Raw genomic sequence first — 21545 nt, 5'->3', positions numbered from 1 at the left:
TTCATTCTAACACATCAAGCTAGCTTTGGCTAGAATCTATTCCATACTAATATAATAAAGGCGGAAGTAATTTCTTACCGATTCCGATGAAATTTGGTATGGAGATAGTTTGAGACATAGTGAAGAACGAAGGATAGTTATTTATCCCGGTATTGCCCTCTATTGGGATAAAAAGGCGATCAAGGTAGCTATACTAGCTATATACCTACTTGCTTATTATTATTCTATGATCCAGGCACAAAAAAAAAACACCATAAGTGGAACTTATTAAATAACTTGTTATATACATAGATGTAACAGATGCCTTCCTTGTCATTTCTTCTCTTCAACTAAAACATCTAGAAAAAATATTTAAGATTCAAAAATGTTTACTTCCAACAAGTTTATCCACCATGATATATTGGATAACTTATTCTGATTCTGACTTTTCTCTTAAAGGAATGCAGCAAAGACCTCTATACAAGGTCTTTGGAATGCAGGCTCAAAAATGAAAATATGTCATATTTGTTTTAAATAGAAGTTTTTATTCTGAAGCTTAACATAAAATGATGATTAAACATCTGTGAAATAGGATACTTGAGATTAGTTTCACATTATAAGAGAGCATTTAAAAATCATATTATACCTGGAATGTGATTTATATGTAGTAAAAAATGAAAAGTGTAAGAGTGCTAATCTTTTGAAAGAAATTCATTATAGTCTCAATTTAGTACTGCAGGCACTGAACTGGTCAGTAAACTCACCCATACCACCTATTCTATTTCATTACTTTTTTTCTAAGGTTGACTGGAACTGATTGCTGCTTTACAATAAGGCCACTTATTTTTAACAAATAAAATATAATTGATGGAGTTATGTTAATAATTTACATAATATTTGGAACTTTGTAATCAAAACTCCAATTTGGTCATCATAAGTCCTTCTCGGTCAAATGCAAATGGAATTCTATAGTCTCTGCTTACCCCGGTGGGAAATAGGCGTGAGTTTATGTATGTATGTATGTTGTAATCAAAACTCTGCAATTTTAGCATGCATGGTAACAGATATTACCACCGTGTCACAGTTGAATTTCTAAAATCAAACAAACATTCTATGTGCACCTACCAGTCATCTCAGCAATGGATTGTGATTACAAATTGTTATAAAATTATGTATTTTGATCAGAGAATGCATACTGGTACAAATTATCGTTTAAATAGCACCCCAACATTCTGAACAAGGAATATGAGAATGGAGAATGGGTTAAAAGAAATGCAGAGCAGATATTTTTTCATAATTGGTTGTAGGAGTACAAAAAAAGCTGTACCCTTATTGATACCAGTATTCAGTCCCTGATTAACCAAAATATAACTTGTATATTGTAACATGATTATTTCTTCAATACAATTAATTCAGTTGTGTATTCAATTTATCCTAAAGTAACAGGCACAAAATACTGTGCTTAAAAACATTATTATATAATTTGCAATTATATTTAAAAAGCTAAAGCCTCTATAAAACTCAGCACTTAATGTATTGCTCTAGTGCATGAAATATTGGTCACTTGCAATATTGTAAAAATGTATAAACAATAGCTTTGCTCAGGATTCACATCACTTAAACAATACATTACTTCTTATGCACATTAGGTGTAGTAGACTGAAATACTGAAGACGCTGACATGAGGTTCTCAATATACTGCCCGAGGACTTGATTTTCAGAACGAAGCTTCAAATTTTCTTCTTTTACAGAGTCCACCCTTTGTGACAGATCTGAAATATAACAACAGAGTCAAAATATTATGCCGCATGTTTTAACCTATAGTGTCCAGACCTGGCCATTGACTGAACGTCAAAAGTCCAAACTCAAGGTAGCAAATAAGTATAGTGTTAGGTGTCAAACAAATTGATTGAGTCCGAAATATCTCTGATGTGGGAAAACTGGAATCACTGATGTGGGCCATAAAAGCCACCAGACTTAAGTGGGATTAGGCAGGACATGTTTGTCGCAAGCACCCTGAGTAGTCCCCACTCATGGATAGTCACGCATTGGGTGCTTCATGACGGGTACAGGTGTTGTGGTAGACCTTGCAAGAGATGGTGTGACAACTTGGATGCTTGGTGAAGGGACTGGCCGGAATACACACAGAACCGCGAAAAATGGAAAGAGGAAGGGCAAGGCCTTTGCCCAGCAGCGGGATCTTGTAGGCTACATTAGATTAGATGTTTTAGCTGCTGTGAATAACGCTCAGCATTTAACAAAAGTCAACAATTTAGCAATATGTCTCATAAAACTAAGTTACAGGTATAATAAATAACGATATCTATCTAAAAACGGACAATGTATGAGTATTGTATACAGATAGATGTTGGTACAATACAAAGGAAGAACTTACCATCTAAAGTGTTCTGCAGCTCCAGTACTTGTGATATAAGACGAGCTTTCTCCTCCTGTTCATCGATTCCAGAGTCAGGTTCGAAGCTCGGAGGACCATTTAGTCCAGGGCTAGATGAACCACCCGTGTAAGAACTAGGCAAAGAGTCCATTGAACGACCATGATCTAAATGACTGTTCTCAACATCGTCAGTTATAATAACTTGTGGATCGTCGTCAGCCAAAGGAATGTTATCATCGTTACACTTTTGTATGATCGAAGACATTTCCGTTCTTTGCGTTTTTCTTGTATTTTGCAATGTTTTGCACGAAAACAAATTAGGACAACTCGGTAGCAATCGATTTTGGGAAACTGTAATGCACGACCATGATAAAGCCCAACCGAGTATTGTACATCCAAATATTCCGTGACCATATGTACACGGATTATCATCGCGTACATTCCGTGGCTGCGAATTAACACCTTGGACAAAAGCGACACAAGGTGATAAAGCCCATCCAAATATTCCGTGTACACTTCCTCCTATTGGTCGATCGCGCTCGTCGCCTATTGGTTAATTGATCAATCTATTATTTGTGGTTGTGCTACGTTTACACGCAGTAGGAATGTACTCTATTAAGATATAGCGAGAGAAACGGTGTCAAACAGGCTTGTTAGTAACCTCGTTTGTTTTTTTATTCTATTTTTATACGTTTAAATAAATGTACGAACAAACGAAGAGCCGTTAACTTTTATCACAGTATGTTAGTATATCCTAATAAACAGTTTATAAAAAAAAGTCTGGAGGTTTGAAAGTTGTTTTATCAAAATGTTTGTCAGGACTTAAAGTTTGTGGACAGGAGCCATGCTTACCAGCTGTTCACGTTTACAATAATACATAAACTCAGTCCCGTGCACAATCCTTTGTGGGGTAATTAAATTAGAACCATTTGTTATAAGACAATTTTTGATACAAATCTTAAGTCAGATATGGTTGCCCAATCCGTAAGCCAGGAAAATACCCGAGAAGACAGGCAATTGAAGATATTCTACATTTTTGTATAAATTGACCGGTAGATTAACAAGGATTGGTTATGTAGATAATGGATTGATTAACAAACCATTCCCTCATACTAGACTCTTTTTGTCAGAAAGAACCCAAAATCATAATTGCCCAGTCCATATGACCCAAAGTCAGGAATAACACAATTTCGCTGTCTATTTTTACAATTTGCCAGTGCAGCGAAGACAAGCAACTGAAAATATTCTATATTATTTTTACAAGACTAATAAGGATTTTGTAAGGATTGGTTATGTGATAATAGATTGGTTAATAAACCATCACCCGACATGGGTTAAGTCTTGAAACCTGGCCATATAATATAATACAAAATAAAATGAAAGTCCAGTCATTTCAGTAGGTAATTAAATTTACACATTTGAAACAGTTTATTTTAATATTTTATAATTACTTTTATAAGAGCATATTTATATATTTATACCACAGACCAAGTAGAGATGCTACGCACTAGACGGTAATGTTCCATAGTAAAAAAATTGCTCTGTGGAAACTGCTCTTATAGAACATTTATTTATTTATTTATTTATTTTTTAGGGAAATTTACAGCAAAATTACACAAAATATACACAACTCTAAGAAGCTACATGCCAACAAAAAATTTCTACATATATGACAGCTCTTTTTTTAAATTGAATTATATGCCTTGGAAGTTAGTAGCTTTGGTTGGTAGCAATTTTAGCCTTTTTCAGCCTAAATCGCCTCCCCTTTTCACCCTATAAAATTTATTTATTTTCAATTGGAAGGGGAATTTGAATATGATGAGTAGTGCTATTTATTATTTTATTTTGGGCAATTATTTTGATGTTGTTTCACTTTCCATATTTATCTACAGATAGAACACAAAAAAATAATTCCCTCAACAGAATGGACTAGGTATGGGTGTGGCGTTGTAGGATGTTTATTTGTTTCTGTTGATTTAGAGCTGTTGTGAGGTTATTATTATTTTTTTATTTTGTGTTTCTTATTTCAGATGCACCCATTTACTCCATTCCTCGACGCCCTAGATAAAGAAAGCGGGTGATTGTCACGAAAAAAATCTGACATCAATTTGTGCAAGAATTTACTCTGATTACATGAGATCCAAAAAATAATCCATTAAAAAATAAAATAATAAATAGCACTACTCATCATATTCAAATTCCCCTTCCAATTGAAAATAAATAAATTTTATAGGGTGAAAAGGGGAGGCGATTTAGGCTGAAAAAGGCTAAAATTGCTACAAAGCTACTATTTTTTTATTTTGGTTTTCCCCGAAGGGTAAGGCAAAGGGAACTATGCCCATACAGCCATGTCAAATTGAAAAATAGATTAATGAAATGATGAAAGGTGATGATGATGAAACCTAAGCCCCCACCCTCGAAGTAGACTCCTACTCCGAACCCCAAACGAATTAACTCAAAAGTTCGCATAAACTTTCGAGTTATGAAGCGGCTTCCTGGCACGAAGCGAAAATAGGCAGATACACTTTGTTTATTGAATACTCCGATATAATAACACTCGCGAATGTCTTCCGACTAACTTAATGCGATCATTAACCACAAAACACCACTTCGTATTAATTATTTAGATTATTCAATGAAGAAAGCAGCCGTACCGTTTCCGTTACCGCCAAAAAGCCATATAATGTGGTCGGTTTCAACAAATAAAGCTGAGGGCACTATTGGGCCTATATTTTGTCCTTGTCTAACATTATGATAATAAAAAATTGCCTCATGTAGCTACACGGTTAACTAATTAAAACGACGCATAGCAATGGAGTTTTGTGTCTATGATACTGACCCCTAATTGGCTGACAGAATAGGTGGCCGCCATCTTGGCTTCCAATTATTTGGATGTACATTACACGGATGGGCAATCCGTGTACGGACTGATAATTCGCAGCCAATATTTCCCGATCATGGATTGTACACGCACGTATTCCGTGTACATTGTTATGTACACGGATTATCAGGTCGTACATTACGTGGATGTACATTAACCGGACTCTCGATTTTAATTTTCCTTTTTTTTTACTTTGACAAATGACATACGTTTAAGAAGATTGCAATACCTGCTGTATGTAGTTTTCATCAAGTTTTCATAAATAACGAATCTGTTACACTAAAATAAGCAGCAGTATTGAATACGAGTATTATTTATTGTTTCTGAATCATATTCAAAAAATACAGATAATGTAGTACGAATATTACAGGAGTGGTTTAACAAGTGATAATAATTAATTACTGATTATTTAAACTATCTTTGTAAACGTAGCAAATTTTCATTCCATTACACACATTGTTGTGCATTTTCATACTCACTATCGAGCATAGAATAAGCAATAAGCTATCGATCTGGCATAATTTACGCTATACGCACTTTTGTTCGATTAGGTTAGATATTTTCTTAGGTAAATTGCAATAAAGTAACTTATTTATTAAACATCATCGAATAACATTGCAAACTATAAAGAATTCATGTTAGGAACGGAACGGCAGCATTTTTTTTTGTAGTTAAATGTCAGGTAAGGCTTTTCGGCGGGAAACGGGAACGGGACAGTTGCTTTCTTCATTGAGTAATCTAAATAATTAATACGAAGTGGTGTTTTGTGGTTAATGATCGCATTAAGTTAGTTGGAAGACATTCGCGAGTGTTATTATATTGGAGTATTCAATAAACAAAGTGTATCCGCCTATTTTCGCTTCGTGCTGGGAAGCCGCTTCATAACTCAAAAGTTTATGCGGACTTTTGAGTTAATTCGTTTGGGGTTCGGAGTAGGAGTCTACTCCGAGGGTGGGGGCTTAGGTTTCATCATCATCACCTTTCATCATTTCATTAATCATCAAGAAAAAAAATACGTCAGACATGGCTGTATGGGCATAGTTCCCTTTGCCTTACCCTTCGGGGAAAACCAAAACAAAAAAAATAAAATAAATGTCAGGTAATGTCAAAACGTGATTCTAATTCATGTCATGATTCTTTCTTCTTCATCCCCGTAATTTATTTTGATTGACTAGAGCATGCTCGGGGAATATTGAGCTAAAAACTATAACTTATTGTAAAACTATTAATTGTGGTAACTAACAATGGCTTTGGTTATTAGGAAGACGACAATCGATATTGTTGCGGCTACAAAATGGTTTATTAGACGAGGTTAGAATATTCGCACAACATTTATCGTGTATTATGTTATTATTATATGTTATGTTAGTGGGCTCAGTTTTCCACATTTAGATTCTAATGTGGTCCTGCTTGGTACAAGCTTCTCCCCAATCGATCGGAGGGGTATTATTTTATTACAGATTTTTTGATTTTCCAGACTGTCGTGCTTTGTCCACCTTACCTGAAAAAGCAGAAGTCGCTTCAGCTGTTGCCGAGGAAAAGAAAAAGCATAAGGGGCGTAGAGCCAGTAATCCGGCCTTGGAGTTCAGGCATATTTACCCTGAGTTTCTACCAGATCCCAACCCAAAATGGAGGAACAGTTTGCGAGAAAAATTGGAAAGAGCAGATATGCTGAATAGGAGGAGTCAGATTGATATACCGGAGTTTTATGTTGGTAAGGGAAGATCACAACACAAACTGTTGTTGACAAAGAGAAATAGTGTAGTAGAAATGGAAATGAAACCAAAATACTTCAATCTTTCTGATTTTAGGTTCCATTTTAGCAGTAACAGTATCAGATCCACATGCTCAGGGCAAGACAAATAAGTTTGTGGGGATCTGCATTGAGCGTAAGGGCTGTGGCTTGGTGGCCGAGTTCACATTACGAAATGTGGTTGACCATCAGGGTCTAGAGGTAACATCATTTTACTTTGTTGACTGAAGTCCAAACTTTCCTTGTTTTCCGAATATAGGGTACTTATAGTAAAGAGTCTGTTGATTGCATTCATCTACTATACTTTCAACAACATAGCAAGCATGTCTTCTTTCACTAGGTTCATTCCTTCTTTCTCTTTCTGTTTACCATTCCATTTAAATTGTAGAGCTAAAAAGTTCTAACATATTTTGTTCCTGTGTTTTTGTATGCTATATGTGAAATATACCTATGATCATAATCAATTATGAATATAACAATCACAGCTTTCATAATCCATTACAGGTGCGATATGAACTCTATGATCCAACAATACAGAAGATACAAGTGCTGCGTCTAGAGAAACGTCTTGATGAGAAGCTCTTCTACCTAAGAGATGCTTTGCCAGAATACAGCACATTCCCATTTGATATGGATCCAGAGATTCTCCCTGAGGGCACACCAGTTCCTGTTAATCCTGTCCAAGTATGTACAAATGATGTGATAGCAATAACTTATACATATGTTGAAATTGATTAAAGTATTGTGAATAAGCAAACTGATTTCCACTTAGTTTGCTAAAAGTTTTTTCACCTTATTGGTTCTTTATTTATCATTATGCTTTCTAACACCCAAATAAACAAAGACTGCAAAGTTCCAGCATGGACCATTGGTCATGTTTGTGAACTAAATACATAAACTATCAGACATAGAGACAGGCCCAGGAAGTGTTGAAGGGATGACTGAGATATCTTTGCAATGGAGATTTTTGGTCTGGTTGATCTCAGTTGGTATTCATATAGAGAGTATAAAAAATACTATTTATATTACATAAGTTAAAAGTAAAAAGAGGAAAAACCTGTATCAATGCATTTTACATTTGATTAAAATTTTAGGTGAAATTGAAACCCAGGCCATGGCTTGAGAGATGGGAGAGGCAAGAACTGAAGGGCATATCCAATATTGAAGAGTATTTGAAGGAGAAGGACCGCGTAAGAAGAGAACTTAGAAAGACACCGTGGGAGAAATATGACTTGATGAAGCAATATAGGTAATCATATGTTCATACTCATATTATGTATACTAGTTAACCTGTTGCAAGCAACTTTGTGTGTGGGGTGTGGTGCTATGATAATGTGAACAAACTGTTAATAAATCAATAAAGGAGGAGGCATCTAGGCAATAATTGTGCTTAAACCTTTTGGTATCATTAATACTACAATTTGTGTTTCAGGAAAACTATTCCTGAGGAAGAGCAGAGCGATATCTGGGGTGAGGTGTACAACCAGCTTCATCAGCTCCAAATGACCCGCAAGAAGATGTCCCGAAAGCGAACTTTCACCACTCCCAAGACGCAGCTCGGTTAATATTCTGTAGTATTTTGTAATTAGTCATTAAAGATTGTATCAAAGTTTCTAGTACTATTACTTATGACTAGTGAATTATTCTATAGTCCTTCAAGTCCTTTTGTTTGTCCTATTGTACAAATAAATAAATAAAGTTTACCCAACTAAGTCAGGTCCACTTTTGAGCGGAAAAACGAGAATGTGTAAGTAGGGGAATCTCATTGGTTTTTCAATGAAACATCTTTTCAATAAAGTCCCTCATTGTAACTTGAAGTACCTACTCAATTTTTAACTTAATGCTTTTGGCAGGTTCTTGTTTTGGCTGACGAGACAGGGTTACCAATCGCATTTTGTCAAAATCCCCAATAATTTACGTTAAATTCCTCAATTTGGGGAGAAGAATCTACTGATTCTCCACTAATTCTCCTCAAAATTATAGAACAATAGAAATTTAACAAGTTGCAACTGCTCAAATATATATTTTTTGCTGTAATGAATACATAGGAAGTATACGTTTGTCCCACTGATGAGCTCAGATGTCCCCTCAATCGGCTGCTCCACTGAGAGTCCACTGCAGCTGGGTCGAGGTGTTTTACGGCTAGTAATCGGCACTAACGACTTAATGTGCCTTCCGAAGTACGGAATCATCTTATTTTTTCGGATAATCATGATTTGGCCTGCAATGTCCTTTACAAAGAAAGGACAGTATCACAAAGTTTAATATCTTCATCGATTTAGACCTCCGTCGTGAACCCAACGCTTTAACCACTAAAGATCATTTTTACACAAATAACAAGTTTTCAACAAAATGTATGAAAATTGACTTTAGATTACAACGTTAACGTCCGTGAGGGTCAAGGTAAGCTGTTAATATTCCCAAATAATTCCACAATTCACTTTATATTCCCCGCACTTTCGGGAGTTCCCCACAATTGGCAACCCTGCTAACTGGTCTCTTTTTTTTTTTGTTTATTGAGAGACGCTTTACATGCTACGACTTTTTAGCTTATAAACTGGAATACAATACAAATAACTAATTAGTTTACGGATACGTATATAGCAAATAAATAATGTATTACTTTTATAATTAATACTGAGGTAACGCTCGCTAGGTGATGCTGAGGCCTTGAGGTATATAAATACAAAACAAGAGAACACGTTCGATGTTCGTATTGAGATAAGTAAAGTCACAAGTAAATTAAAGAAGAGAACCTGTAGTCGAAAATGAACCATAATTTAATTATTACTACAGCCTGACAGGTAATCAACCCTTTAACCATAATAAAACTTCACCCTGACTGTTGAAATGGATAAATATTTATTTCCTTTGAGGGCAGGATCACTCCGAGCTCCGAGGAAGTACTTTCATACAAAAGCAGCAGCGTGATGACAAATTAATTACATCAATACGCACAGGTATGTTATATTTATTGCTTGCAATGCAGTATGCTACCATACCGGGGTGTGCAGTATTTATCCTTTAGCATAAAAACGTTCCTGGACAGTTCTTCAGTTCAGACACCTAACTTTTGACTTTTTGCAGACATCCAGTTAGAACTTACGTAAGTTGGCGATATACCTACTAAGTTGTAACTGGGTATTTGTAAAAAGACAAAAGATTCTAAGATATTTTTGCGTTTATGGTACTGAATTACGGTGTTCGAAGAATTACCTACTTTCCTACACCGATCATACAATCATACACAACTGAATACCTACTACACATTTAATATTCCTACTTCCTACCAAACCGCGCCCTGTTCGGATACACTCTGGAAAAATCAGGCATTACATTATTCACAGTTCACCGTGCGTCTGTGTTGTGCATTATAAAGCGACCTTACTTAGAAACTGTTGTACGACTGTACAGGCGGGTGGTTAGTCAATTTATATTGTATCAAAGAAGAGTTCTTTCAACACATTTAAAGAGTTGAATTGCTTTTTTATATTTTTAGGGACTAATCAAATAAGAATTACATAAATATTTGTGTATTATGTTCTTTTGTGAAGTGTTTCAATAGTTTTGTGAACGTTTGTCAATTGAAGTTACAACTGCACTGCATACTGCATTCATTTCACCTGTCGCCGGGTAAGTAATTGTTTACGTGATATTTTTGCGAGAATGTGTATCAACCAGCTTGAAGGTGGAGTTTAGTTCAGTTGTTTACCGTGTGAAGGATTTCCAATAACTTGTATGTTACAACATGTGCTGTTTTCACACAAGAAAATGTAATGCACAATTTGTCTCAAAAATTGCATGCTGCATTTTATCCAACCTTGACCATATCGATTATGCGTCACTGTTTCAATATGCATTGATTATTGTTTTTATACTATCTAAAGGCAGTAAATTTCAAAATATTCCAAAGTAGTGGGAAGAATGTTTAGTTAATAAAGTAGGTGGCTAATTCTTAAATTCTTACTTATTTCATGGTTTTGATATGTTTGGTAGGTACTCCCTACTCAAAAATTTTCGCGAATCACTAGTGTGTAGAACTGTAGACTAAAGTGAATTGGTAGGTTTTAATTTTCAGCCTTTATTTTCCTGAGGAATTAAATACCTAATTGAATTCTAAAGTTATATATTAAAAATATATATAGGTATATAATCTAGGTACATAGGTATACACTCAAATAATTATAATAATAAAAATATTACAAAATTTCTTTTTCTTGTAGCCTTTTGTCATTTTAATTTTACCGTGGTTGATATTTAAAATTCTTAAAAGGTTTTCTTTTGCTTAATCATATTTGTATGTTAATAATATATTTTTTATATTATCTTCTTTGGCAACATGTGTCAAAGGCTATTTATTGTTTAATATATTATATTTTTGCAGTGCAATAGGTACCAGTAAGACATACCTACTTACTTTAATTTTTTTTTCAGTATCCATCGTTAAATACCGGAGATCCTTTCCTTACATCAGAACCACTTTCCACTAAAATACCTATTGAAATATTCTTCTACCTTTACTACAGATGTTTTCTTTACAAAACTGATGGTTATTTTGCAATGGACAGACAGACATCAATTAAAAACTTAATTTTGGTGATGAATTTGCTTATTTGCTTTGTTTAATTTTACAATCTTTTCTTAATATCATAGAATTATTTTTAATTGGAGTACCTATTTAATTAAAAACTCTCGGCATGTCATAGGAACAAGCTACAGAAAGAAGAATGCAAGGAGTGGAAATCTGTTATTTGAGCCGTACATCTTAACAGGAGATAAAAGGATTAGAAGAAGGAGACATATTTAGTAGTGGGCACCTAAATTATAATTTAATAGGCAATTTTTTTTTGTATTAGAAAGGATAAAAATTCAATCATTAGGTATGTTATTTTTATTAAATATCTCCAGCCTTAGATTTTATTATTTTAAGCCTATAACATAATTTGATTGCATCAGTAATTCAGTATTAATGTATCCTTCTAGCAAAATAGAATTTGATATGTAGGTAGAGGTAGGTACCTACCTACCCTATGTAGGGATCATTAAGATTTCAACTTTTTTTACAAAAGTTTCATACATTGTTTCTTACATTATTCATATTTGTTTATATACTAAATTAGTTTAGAATTAAGTTTTTGCTGGCGTGGTTCCCACAGAGGCGGCGCGCGTGTAAGGTCAGTGACCGATAATCCCCCAACTATCCTACCATTACTTCCGCATAAAGTAAATTTGCTCGGAAAATGTAATAAAAATATAAAATATGAGTACCTATCGTTACTCAGCTGAAGCCAATAAAATTATCGAAAAATGGAAAGATGAATGGAAAGTGTGGTGTGGATACCTATTTTTCTTTTTGTGCTTTGTGAATATGACAGAAAGGAAATATAAGGGAAATAACTTCTTACAATAAATAAAATATATAATTTATACTTACCCCATCTATAAAGTAAGGTGCAATAAATAGATTTTGCAGCATTGGCAGCAATCAACAAATAAAATGTAGATAGGTACTGTGGAAGAATTATGTATAGATAAATTCAACAGGGAAGGAATCTTTAACAAAAGGTTTGTCACCTGTTTACGTGAAGTACCCACTTCACCCGCACTGTTGCCAAACCGGAAGACGACAATAAAAACAAGATGGCGTCTACGTCGTAAAATGATTTGCTGCAAGTCTAGTGTCTGACTGGAGAGAAAATCAAGTGTTTGAAAATTTTTCTTCCTTATAAAATTACGGTTGAAAAGCGAATTTCTTTTTAAATTTTACGTCGTAAAATAAAATCCTAACTTTTTAAATGGTAATCGCGTGCATCCTTAACTCTTGACTATGGCCAATGCACAAACCGCGCCAACCCAAAATGAAAAAAATATATAATCGTCGACCCGTCGAGCAAATAGCCGCACAGGTAAACATTGTTAGCTTATCATATTCTATTTAAAGTTACAACAAATATTTAGTAGGTAGGTACACCAAAACACTAAATAGATACGAGGAAATTAAAATCTCCTTGATTGTGAAATTCTTTTTATCTTTGCTTCAATATTTAGTCACCTAGATTGTTCAACTACAAACATACATAGTTTTATATAGTTTCGTTATCAGATTGATAAAGCAAGCCCTTTATACCCGTCGTGTGTAGATTGGTATTCAGGTTAATTCGTTGGTAAGAATATACGATGTGGCTTCAGTTTTTAAGGACATAACATTGTGTTTTAGTAATAAAAAACCAACAGTAGAACATAGAACCTCCTCTTTTTTGAAGTGGGTTAAAAACAAATTACGGTGATAATACAGTATTATCCTATGAAAATACTTTGGTATATTGTAATTTGAATTACATAAGCATTATCTATGTAGGTAATTAGTCCTTGGGTCAGTGACTTTCCGCGTTGGCAATGGTCAATTTAGAAATTATCCGATCCCGTGCACTACCAGTTAGTGCACCACTTTCTAAGTTTAATTACCGCGCCTTTTCCAGCTCTTGTTTGGTACCTCACATTGTCAACGTGTTTCCGCGTCATTATCGCGATTCAGAAACGTTTACGCCATTTCCCATTCCCTGCAAGAAATCGTAAACGTTTGCACAGGCTTTCATCTCATCACTGCGAAAACGAGCTCATATTTTTGTTCGTTCGTTTTACTGTAATGGATATAGTTGAAAGGGCTAATTCGTAGCAGTCTTTCCTTCTTTGAGGACAAAAGAAATAAAACTATACCTAAAATTATGCGTACAAAAATGTTTCCGCCCGGGATCGAACCGGGGACCTTGTGCGTGTGAAGCACACGTGATAACCGCTACACTACGGAAACAGTGACAGTAGTGAGCAAGTTATCAAATGTATTAAATAGCCACACGCATTTTGTTTTAAAACTGTCTTTCTGCAGTCTGGTCTTTGCTGTTATTCGTTCAAGAAACAATAGTAAATGCATTTCTAGGTAATATTCAATTAATAAGCTAAAAATACACCCGGTGAATTCAAAAACAAAGAAGCACCGCCTAATTACAGCAAAGAATATTCGTTAAACAAAAGAAACATGTTCGTGAAGGCAGTACGCAATCAACACAACATGTTGACTCACTGCTTGCCCACAAAGGGCAGCCTGCAGAGGCGTTGCATGCAATGTCACGCGGGGGTCTTAAGATGTTGCTGATTGTGCATCATTGTTCCAATCGAATACTCAAGGCGACGAAAGCAAAAGTAACTAAAATAGTCTTTACAACCATTATATCATAATGCCTTTATACCATAATGTTAGTTGCTTTACGTATCAGGATGTGTTCTATTTAAATAGGTAAGTAGTTCATACTTCCTTATGATTCATTGTTATAATCCGATTATATTAACGATTTAGAGATACTTTAAAAATTGTTTTGTTATTCTCGGTGGACAGAAACAAATAATAGGTATACTTTTGGTTACTTCACAATAAAATCTACGGCTAGACGAATAACATATTAAAGGCCCAATCCATAGAATGCTCCGTAATTGAATTGTATAGTGGACCGATAATAACAGTCGGTAGACGTGATACGATATCTTGCGCAACCATTACCTCTATCATGTATTAATTAAGATTGAACACTGTGCTTTGAAGCCAAGTTGATACAAGTTCACAGATTACGAGCAGTGAACATCGGCCTTGCATAATGGATGGACAATATTGGGCAGTGATGTTTAATTTGATGATAGTCCTCACTTATCGGATTATATAGAAACTAGAAAGAAAGAGTGAAGAATCCCGTATAGTACACAGGTGGGCAAAAGGTTGCAAAAAGTCGAGACAGGTTGATGACATGCTGTTATCGGTGCGTTATCTCACATTTTCCTTTAACACCAGAGACGCTTTTTGAGCCTTGAACGTAAAGCCACAGATTTCCAAAGTAGGTATCTACGATGTTATAACCGCAAATCACACGCACAAAACCATTTTCCTTTGGCCAATTATTGTAGGTCCCCACCAATACATTTTGTGCTTGTACATCAAGTTATAAGTAAGTATCGTGAGTGTAACACTTTGTGTAGGTACGCTGTCGCATCATCAACGTTTCCTTAGTTTTTTTTTTATTAATTACATTACGTGTATTAGTGTTGTGTCTTAATGATATTTTGACTTCAAAAAACCTTACCTTTTAATTACGTAAGTTATGATTTTTGTTATCTATCATGCGTGCGTATAGTGCCCCTTCGCATGTTTATTAGTCGTAAATATTTTGTGACGGTAGGGTACGTTTCTCTGACGGGGCCCATTTCATTACGGCGTTTTGGGTATCATGCCCTTATAAAAGTATACTAATCTCTCGAAGTGGTGCAACAACGCCGTTACAAATCAAATTGTTGTGTTGATCCAAGGCAATTCAGGCGGATTCAATTCGATTCTTGTTTTGATTGCAAGCTATGATTTTTACGGGAATTTACAACTTTATCCTGACCTCCATTCATTGCCCAAAACAAAAAAAAGCATTGTTAATACAAACGAGAAAAGCGCAACAGAAATGTGTGTTAAAGTAGTTAGTTCCGTGAGATCCAATTTCCTTAAAAATATCAATCGGGAGAGATCTTAAATCGTTCGCAGACCATTTCTGCTGGCGTCTGACATCGGTTGGTTGACTGTCGCCGTCTGCGCGTACGATGCTTCATTTTGATGTCGCAGGCGCAATCTGACATCTCTCACGACTTTCCGGCTTTCTATGTTGTGCCTTTAAAGGGTCGGCGACTATTCCTATGCGGGCCGCTGCGATCACGTGTGCAGATTGAGAGATGTCGACATCGGCAAATGATTTGTATACGTTACGTAAACGATTGTTGATTTATCAACGATTTTGTAAGTTTTATGAAGTCTCGAATTTAGGTGTATTCAATCAGTCATTGTTTGAAGGATAATCGTACTCGGTTATCGCGAATTACTTTTGATTTACTTCTTCTGAAACGCATGTGTTTCATCTTGACTTTCTTTCGCCATTCCATTTATCAACCAAGGAGGAAATGTATGAAAGTCAAGGATACAAGGTCAATCGGACCTGTGATCCGTTGCGATCGTGCGAAACCGCGCGTGCGGCTCTTCGCGGTTGCGTCTATTTGTTACAAACCGCGGTTGTCATGGTAACCACTTTCACTCCGCATTTCATCGAATGGATTATTCTATTCTAGACTAACTATACACAGATTCTAGATCTAGTAGCCATAACCTAGTGTCAATATACGTACGTACCAACTACCTAGTTCGTCAATAACCTTGAAGCTTCTATTTAATTTTAGCTAAGAATCTCAAACACTATTATTATTCACATTAATGAAATCAGTCAAGGCAAAAAATTATCTTTATTTTCCTGACCGAGTAATCAAGTGTTGGACCATAATTCCCACGATGACGAGATGGAAGGTTTTTTACCACTTTGTGTAGATCTGCTATAATATGATTAAGTTTGTACATATTGAGTACAGTTCAGAGATCTGTGAAAAATGGTCGTTGTTTACTTAGAGTGGTGTTCTGCTCGATGTAACTCTGCGGGGGTCTTTTGTCCAGATTTTTGTGTCTGTCTTTACTCTTAAAGTTATGTAAGAAATAAACATTGCGGTGGTTTTCAAAATATTGACTTGAGGTGGTTTTAAAAATATTACAATATCCTCTAAGATCAGGCGTTCATTATCTCAGCGGATTGATAAATTTAAATACATTTATTATACTCAATATAAACTCCATAAAAAATTTCAGTAATATCTAACAAAGTATAGAAAAGCGTTTACATCGATAGTGCATTTGTTATAATTTACCGTAATGTAAAGCGTTTATATATTATATCTTATAATGCGCGTAAACTGAGAAAATTAATAGCATGGTCTTATAATAATGTTGGCAGCTATGTATATTAAACAGTTGCGTGCACATTATTATCATTATGCCGTAGTTATAGTACTCGCGGACATGAAACAATAAAGCTGAAGTATGTACAAGGCAAGGCAACATTGCTGTGTTACAATATTGTACCAATTAAAGGTAACCATGAAGATTGACAGAAGAAAGCACCTGGGAGCTGGCCTGACGGCGAAAGTGGAATGTTCGGTCGTTACGTTTGTATAAATAGGAGAAATAATGACCATCGGTAAGCCTGCCCGTGTCAATTTATATTGAAGTGTCGGCAACTATATTTATCTAACACACGCCTATAAATTCTCCTATTCAACTGTTCTAATCATTCTAAATTGTAATTAGAAAAGCCATAACTTCAAACTTCAAATGTGTGGGATATAGTTTCTGTTATCGATGTTTTTATTACCTGATTCCTTTACTACTTGTTCTTCGTTTAATAAAAAATGCAAGTCGGTTTTCTACGAGGGACAAAATCGCCATTACGTTGACCTGAAAAGACGTTATCGGACTACAAGTATGACTTACGTAGCCAATGTTGCCTAGTAAACGTTCCTTGGAGGAGTGAACTGAACCGGACAAGTAGGCGTGTTTCGCTTAATGACCATAATGGCTCAATTTTTAATCAAAATCGTCAAGTATTGTGGTCAACACGACAACCTGCTATTATGGGCGCTACTTCACGCTTAACGAGGGCTGCCGGAAAGGGGACGTTATTCATTATTATGAACTTAAGTACGAAATAGATGGCAGCGCTTAACATGTTCTACGATGTGCAATTTCTAAGTCTTTGTTGACCACAGAGAGCGAAACATTGCAAAGGAACCCACTCGAAGGACTTGTGTAGAAAGCGCTAAGTAGATGAAATATTACTCACAACTTGTTTGTTTTCAAAGTAACCCAAAATACCGTAGAAGCCGTTGGGGAGACAGGTAATCATTACATGTCATTATAATGAAACTAAAATAAAAAGACCTTGTGGTTCCCAGCTATGGATGAAATCGTGACGGTATAAAAAGAGAAGATAATTAGGAATATGATGCGTTCACAAGAATTGGATTTAGAATTTTTATTTTATTAGACCTGCACTATTTTTGACGAAACAATTACTAACTACGTTGTTCTGTGTCTACGTTATGTAGAGTTAGGTAGTGTCATAGGAAACAGGAAAGGCCTATGTCCAACAGTGGACGAGCGTAACCGGTTGATGATGATGAGTTAGGTAGCATTCTTCAGAATAACCTTTCTACGGAAGCAGAAGAAAGAGGTTGGATAGGCCCAACGCGCATTTTGTATGAGAACATTTTAAAAAAAAAAAGAACATACATACATACATAAACTCACGCCCGTAATCCCTAATGGGGTGGGCAGAGCCACAAGTAATCAAAGACAACTTGCAGCCACTGTTGATACGATGTCGTAAGCTGGATATGATGAACCTTATGGTGATAAGGGATCAGCCTATCGCCCATAACATTAGTCCATCATGTTAGATGACACAATCCCTCTGTCGGTTTTTACGACATGCCCGGGAAGACAAGCAGCTGAACGTTTTCTATGTTTTTTATTTGCTCCCAGAACAGCATAGAAGAAAAAAAAAAAAGAAAAAAAAACTATATTAGAGGACGCCACACCAACGATCATCGTCGCCACAGCGTTATCACCCTTTGTTTCCCTAAGGGTCCGCTCAGCTAACCTGACAATTTGAAAGGTCCGGTTTTTTACAAATGCGATTGCTTGTCTGGTCTGCTCTTCCAAACTGCGAAGGAAATCCGGCCCAATAGAGGTTAGGTCACATACTTCCGAAACGCATTTCTCGCGAATTTGGGTTTCCTCACAATGTTTTCCTGCACCGCTGAGCACGTGATAATCATTTATGATCCCAAACATCATTGGTTTAAGCCCGTGCTGAACTCGAACCTGCGACCTTATAGTCAGAGTCAAGCGTAGAACTGGGCTACCACGGCTCATAGATCGTATTTATTCTTGCAATTCTATAGAGTGTTGAGTATTCACCCATCCCTGCAGCCACACCTTTAAATTGTTACAAATCAACATTAAACCTACCGGTGTGGGCGATTATTATCGAAATACCAATCTCGAGGGGTTGACTCTGATCCCCTTTGGTGCAATTTGTGCCGTATTAAAGTAACTGCCTTAAATATTTGGGTAAATGGTAAAGCATTATACCTACGAAGTGTTTTTGTGGGATTTTAGTCTAGGAAACTATTAAAAGGTTATATTACGTAATTAATACAACGGAATATAAATATTTCTTTTTTAAAGAGGATAGGATTATTTCTTGTTTTATTCATTATTCATGATATTTCTTTTTTTATACACAATGTACGTATAAAAACATGCTGAACTACGTTAATTATAACATTTTGTAAGAAATAACTTGAGCTTCATATTGATGTCATTACACGTAGGTCGGTGCCTGCGCGCTACAATAAATAATTAAACGCGTAGTTACCTACACTAATTCTTTGCGATTCGGTAACGTTAAATATACGAGAACTCTTGAATTTTTTTCCTAAGGTATCAATGAACTCGTTACATGTTTGTACAGTTGTTTAGACACGGTTTCAGAACTGAAAACAGCCTACGTTTGAAGTTGCCCTCTTTCTGTACATGAAACAATTGCCAAATAAACGTTAGAAACAATAGAAAAGCAGGTGTACCGGTACCACGTCGTATTTAAACACACCTACATAATGTGCGTATGAAAGGGGTTTTAATGAGTTCAGGGTAAGTTTATATGGTGGTGTTACCATGATAAAAAGTAAGAAGTTTTAAATGTCTCAGGTTAGTAACAGGCGGAGAGAGTTTGATTTTGCGATCACCAACCTACTTGTCGAGGGTTGTACCTAGTATTACTAAAATTAGGATAAGTTCGCCCACAAACTTTACCAAAGACAGTAGTCAATAGTATAGTATAATATATTGGTAAAGTTTGTGGGCGAACTTATTTACTACTAAGTAGACTAAATGATTCTGACAATTATGATTAAAAGCTTAGGTACGGTTCACATATTACCATGGAATAGAAGAAAGAGGATGGAAAGGCCCTAATGCGCATTTTGTACGAGAACCGCTGTCGCCGCCGGTTCAACCCCGCTCTCTTTTACTACTACTCCTGCAAACAGATAACTCCAGATATAAACAGATAACAACTCTTCTGCTACTAAAATTCCATAGCCACTTTACCAGCAAATTTTATGTGATTTTTGTGTGATTATTTTATCATTACTTTTCATAAGATATTGCATACTAAAGTACTTTTTTGATATACAGCCGATCATACTAAGGTTTTTAGCTTTCTTGTGATAAGGAGGGTTCTCCTTGTATGATAGCTGATATTAGTTTTTTTACCCTGCAGGTTATAAAGCACATCTTCTTCTTCCAGTGCCTGTCCATTACTGGACGTTGGCCGTCAGCTTTGAGAACTCTTCTCTGTCAGAAGCAAGACGAAACAGCTGTTCTACGGTTGTATTAAAGCACACACATATATATAAAGCACAAGACGACCTTTTAATATACTATCGCGGAACTACGTGCGTCGTAAAGTTTGCGGACGAGTGGAGTGCAAAGTTGAAGTATGAACTATTTGCTCATACTTGTATGGCGCGCGTTTCCCGCTCCCTTGGCCCTTCCAACATCTTTCTTCTATCCCTTGCATATTACAGACTATGGCGTATTAATCGCAATGTTCTCTTGATACACCTACACGCACGTTGATCGAACGTAATGATTTTCACCTAGTTTTCCGAAGCCACATTTCCTTTGTTTTACTTTATCTGTGGTCTTATAAACCACAAAAGGTAAAACGGTAGTCCTAATTTAGATGACGACTAGCTTCATTGTTTTACGGGCAATGACGACGGTGACTTAGCACGCTTTCCCGTTTGGCCTGTGGTGCCCGGCCTTAACATTCGTGTTTCTAGGATAACGCATTTTGCTTTATGGACGTCATTTAAAGCCACTTTTAGAGTAAAGTAACGTGCTTGTTGTTTGTAAATATTAGCCTGTAGCTTTTTGTTATTCGAGTCTCGGGTTAAATGTGACTCTCACCAGTTGTAATAAGGCGTGTCGTATCATCGTATCGCATGTGGTAACCAAGAATTACCTTATAAAGCTTATAATATGTTATGCACACGCATTTATATCGTAGTAACTGTTTAGTAATCTGTGACTACTACCTACGACCACGAAAATTCTCGAATTTATTATACAGTATTCTAATTTTCTCCTATTTACGACGCTACTAAAGAGGTATCGTATCGTAAACCTTTAATATTAATTTATTTTAAGAGAAGGGCAGAGGGCAAGTCTGTGTACACATTTATTATAATTTATTAAGAAATTTCAATAAATCCTACTGATAATGGTATCGGACCGTTTAGCTACGTACTGCGCTGAATAATGCATTTAGTCCAACAGTTATTTTCTGATTCTAATGCTAATTGCTATACCTTGATACATTCATTCTTGTATTCAAAGAGACCAACATGTGCATGTAGTTTTCTCTGTATCTGTCTATTGGCTTGATAAGCCACAGGAAAGTTGCAGCAAATCGTGACAGATACACAGCCACTGCTATGAGTACCATCGTCTGTCAAGGTGTGGCCAACGATCATGATGATGTATGTCTAGTAATAAATTTATT

General features: G+C 35.8%; 3 protein-coding genes and 1 non-coding gene across 5 annotated transcripts in view; 2 read left to right on the top strand and 2 right to left on the bottom strand.

Annotated features, from left to right (window-relative positions):
* Window positions 1-503: 503 nt before the first annotated feature.
* On the bottom strand, window positions 504-2743 carry LOC126380595 (short coiled-coil protein homolog). The gene is made up of 2 exons (XM_050030124.1): window positions 2375-2743; window positions 504-1751 (listed from the first exon to the last, which is right to left on the bottom strand). Exons 1-2 carry the CDS (start codon window positions 2637-2639, stop codon window positions 1609-1611), a joined length of 408 nt encoding a protein of 135 aa, XP_049886081.1. The 5' UTR covers window positions 2640-2743; the 3' UTR covers window positions 504-1608.
* A 3617-nt stretch (window positions 2744-6360) lies between these two features.
* LOC126380575 (39S ribosomal protein L19, mitochondrial) lies at window positions 6361-8620 on the top strand. The gene is made up of 6 exons (XM_050030092.1): window positions 6361-6566; window positions 6733-6969; window positions 7067-7209; window positions 7513-7692; window positions 8103-8257; window positions 8441-8620. The coding sequence occupies exons 1-6, from the start codon at window positions 6500-6502 to the stop codon at window positions 8571-8573; spliced, it is 915 nt and encodes a 304-aa protein (XP_049886049.1). The 5' UTR covers window positions 6361-6499; the 3' UTR covers window positions 8574-8620.
* Window positions 8621-10420: 1800 nt separating this feature from the next.
* The window catches only part of LOC126380549 (klarsicht protein), a 239381-nt gene continuing 228256 nt past the window's right edge, over window positions 10421-21545 (top strand). The window contains exon 1 of one of the 2 annotated variants that reach the window (XM_050030023.1): window positions 10421-10641. The gene's annotated coding sequence lies outside the window, so the exon portion shown is untranslated. The remainder of the gene's footprint in view (window positions 10642-21545) is intronic. The other variant, XM_050030027.1, reaches the window with a different exon arrangement.
* Trnav-cac (transfer RNA valine (anticodon CAC)) lies at window positions 13747-13819 on the bottom strand. The gene has a single exon. It is a non-coding gene; the product is annotated as a tRNA-Val (tRNA).

This window comes from Pectinophora gossypiella, chromosome Z (genome assembly GCF_024362695.1).
Source record: "Pectinophora gossypiella chromosome Z, ilPecGoss1.1, whole genome shotgun sequence".
Classification (NCBI taxonomy): Eukaryota; Metazoa; Arthropoda; class Insecta; order Lepidoptera; family Gelechiidae; genus Pectinophora; species Pectinophora gossypiella.
This window is presented reverse-complemented; position numbering and strand designations above follow the sequence as displayed.

Excerpts from the sequence above, each read along its gene's own strand:
- LOC126380595 (XM_050030124.1), bottom strand. The coding sequence starts at position 2,639 with ATGTCTTCGATCATACAAAAGTGTAACGATGATAACATTCCTTTGGCT. Across the intron at positions 1,752-2,374 it reads GCTGCAGAACACTTTAGATG|ATCTGTCACAAAGGGTGGAC; the intron begins GTAAGTTCTTCC and ends GTTATATTTCAG.
- LOC126380575 (XM_050030092.1), top strand. The coding sequence starts at position 6,500 with ATGGCTTTGGTTATTAGGAAGACGACAATCGATATTGTTGCGGCTACA. Across the intron at positions 6,970-7,066 it reads TATACCGGAGTTTTATGTTG|GTTCCATTTTAGCAGTAACA; the intron begins GTAAGGGAAGAT and ends TTCTGATTTTAG. Across the intron at positions 7,693-8,102 it reads TTCCTGTTAATCCTGTCCAA|GTGAAATTGAAACCCAGGCC; the intron begins GTATGTACAAAT and ends TTAAAATTTTAG.